We start from the raw sequence: 3,206 nt of genomic DNA, 5'->3' as shown, positions 1-3,206 counted from the left end.
TGTGTGTGTGTTCGTTCTTTAGTTTAGCGTCTTTTCACTATCACTGATATGTGTGTGTGTGTGTGTGTGTGTGTGTGTGTGTGTGTGTGTTTCCTTGTTTGTTTATCCAATAAGACACTGTGTGTAATGTCATGCAGATGATTGCAGTATCACCAGGTTGCACATCACATGAAAATGTGGATAAATCACACACAGTGACACTGAAACTGGATACCATCTAATACAAACTGGCGTCATATATATGAATGCATATATATATATATATGTGTGTGTGTGTGTGTGTGTGTGTGTGTGTGTGTGTGTGTGTGTGTGTGTGTGTGATAAGAAACTCAAGGGAGAGCTGGACAGTACAAGGTCTTCAGAGAAGAAGACCTATATTATACACAGAGGAACTTAAGAACTCATTAAACACATGTAATTTATCGCACACTATTATTGCACAGGCAGACCTTCAGAGAAGAAGACATGTGTATATAATTATATATATATATATATATATATATATATATATATATATATATATAGTAACTGACTACTGAGTAAGTAAAGTATACCATAGTATTAGTAACACTATATCGTGGGATTTTCCTTCATAAATTGCCTTCTGCATTCTGACTTTATGCATGCATGTTTAAACTTTACATAAATAAAAACATGTTTGTAAGCTTCCTATCATAACCATGAAAAATTTTGCTAAATATACATGTGTGTTTGGTTTTGAATGTATACATGTATCATTATCAAGTATGTATGTGTGTATATATATACATGTATGTATGCATGTGTGTATACTGTATAAATGTATACATTTATAAATTATATATATAATATATACAATATAGATACATACATATATATATATATATATATATACACACACATATATAGAGAGAGTGTATAAATATTTATGTGCGTGTATATGTATATATATATATATGTATATGTATCATTGTATGTATGTTTGTATATATTATACATGTATGCATCTATACCAGCACAACAGCTGAGTGGTTTAAGCGTTGGACTTTCAATCTGAGGGTCCTGGGTTCAAATCCTGGTAACGGTGCTTGATGGGTAAAGGGTGGAGATTCTTCCAGTCTCTCCCAGCTCAACATATGAGCAGACCTGCTGGTGCCTGATCACCCTTCGTGTGTACTTATGCAAGCAGAAGATCAAATACGCAGTTAAACTTAAAGATCCTGTAATCCATGTCAGTGTTTGGTGGGTTATGGAGACACAAAAATACCCAGCATGCATCAACCATGACAGAGTCATTGACGAGTTGATGCTGGTCATGTAGCGGTCCCGGGTTCGAATCACGGTGACAGCGTCTGGTGGGTGAAGGGTGGAGATTTTTACGATCTCCCAGGTCAACATATGTGCAGACCTGCTAGTGCCTGAACCCCCTTCATGTGTATATGCAAGCAGAAGATCAAATACGCACGCTAAAGATCCTGTAATCCATGTCAGCGTTCGGTGGGTTATGGAAACAAGAACATACCCAGCATGCACACCCCTGAAAACGGAGTATGGCTGCCTACATGGCAGGGTAAAAACGGTCGTACACGTAAAAGCCCACTCATGTGCATACGAGTGAACGTGGGAATTGCAGCCCATGAACGAAGAAGAAGAAGAAGAGGTCATGTAGCGGAAAGAAAGAAGAATGTAGTGTGTGTGTGTGTGTGTGTGTGTTTCTAATTTCTGTCTGTATATACAATGTGGAATCAAAAGTACTACAATTCTTCCCCTGAAGACGGAATGAGCATGCAGTGTACACAACAAGGTGTGGACGTTTACTCCGTCAGTCCCACAGAGGAGTGGAGGGGAAGAAACGTGGATATTATCACTATTTGAATCAAAAGCACTGTTATCACATGCCAACCTGCCAATCAAAATGTCAAAATATTTTGTGTTGCTACAACAAAGCAGTAAATTCACATCATCATCATCATCATCAGAGTAGAGTGTCTAGAATATCCACAATCATCAAGTTGATTATTCTGACACTTGTAAAAGGGGGAGGGGGGGGGATGCGGGGGAGGGGGGGGGGCCATGTATACATACACACACACACACACACACACACACACACAACACACACACACACACACACACTACTGGTGGAGTTTACGAGCTCCCAACGTCAACACGCCAGGGGACGCAGCTCCAACCACAGCCTCGGTCAGTGTATTGCTCCACTCAGAGATGGTTCATCTTAAATCATATAATTAAATCATATGTTGCGCAAGGAAAATTATAAATGGCAAGATTCCGGTTACAACATCTACCACGATCACCTTACTCATCAGTTACTGAGTCAGGTTACTGCATCCCACTGTTTACAGTCGTCACTACCACAACAGATTTGATTTCGATTGACTGGGATCGCGAGCTTTGAACGAAAGTCTCATTTCATTCATTCTTTTCATTGCATAATGCGCATACAATCTTCCAGATATATTATCAATGTTCTGAAACGCCAAGTATCAAATATCCACTCTAGAGTCTTGTTTGCAGGTAAAGCAAATAACAAGCGAAACTTACCGACCGAATTTGTCGTCTGAAAATGTAGCACACAAAACTCCATATCTTAGCTGCCAAAACAAAGAATCCTCGCAGGCCCATACCAATGTACTTAAGCATTGGTGGAACTAATCCAGACACTTTTCGGATAAGGCAATGGGTAAATCGGGGTCAAACACGAACACAAAAATTGAAAAAATATTGCGCGGGGAGACAATAAATTTCACATTTACACTGCCATGAACCTATCCCACAAGCCTTTACGGTCACCTTTCGCCGGAAGTTATTACAGGAAATTGAACCAAGAGTCATTGGTTACAATACTGTGGGCGGACAAAAAGCCCAGCATTCACTGTTGTCACTTTTTCCCGAGAATTATTGCATCAGTACTAAATAAATATGACCTAAGCTATAATGTGTTCTTGTCATGGGTTCATGGGCAAAGGTTGAAATATTCGACACATTCAAGTTCGTTCTTCAGTTTAACATTTTCTCTGGAAGTTTCAGTTTTAAGGCATGCGAATTGATCCATATACGCTACACATGCGCCACCCCTGCCACCACCCACAAGCTCTCACACACACACACACACACACACACACACATGCAACACTGAATTAGATTTTGTGCTTTCATCGACAGGTACACCAGTTAAGGCCCTATTGTTCGGACAAATCCATACA

General features: G+C 39.6%; 1 protein-coding gene across 1 annotated transcript in view; it reads right to left on the bottom strand.

The window, feature by feature from the left end:
• The window catches only part of LOC143301981 (CTD nuclear envelope phosphatase 1-like), a 34,564-nt gene extending 31,876 nt beyond the window's left edge, over positions 1-2,688 (bottom strand). The window contains exon 1 of the mRNA XM_076616461.1: positions 2,545-2,688. Within this exon, the coding sequence (XP_076472576.1) occupies positions 2,545-2,643 (99 nt within the window). The 5' untranslated portion in view covers positions 2,644-2,688. The remainder of the gene's footprint in view (positions 1-2,544) is intronic.
• Positions 2,689-3,206: the final 518 nt, after the last annotated feature.

This window comes from Babylonia areolata, chromosome 28 (genome assembly GCF_041734735.1).
Source record: "Babylonia areolata isolate BAREFJ2019XMU chromosome 28, ASM4173473v1, whole genome shotgun sequence".
Taxonomy (NCBI): Eukaryota; Metazoa; Mollusca; class Gastropoda; order Neogastropoda; family Buccinidae; genus Babylonia; species Babylonia areolata.
Note: the sequence above shows the minus strand (reverse complement) of the source record. Positions and strands in the feature narration are given on the sequence as shown.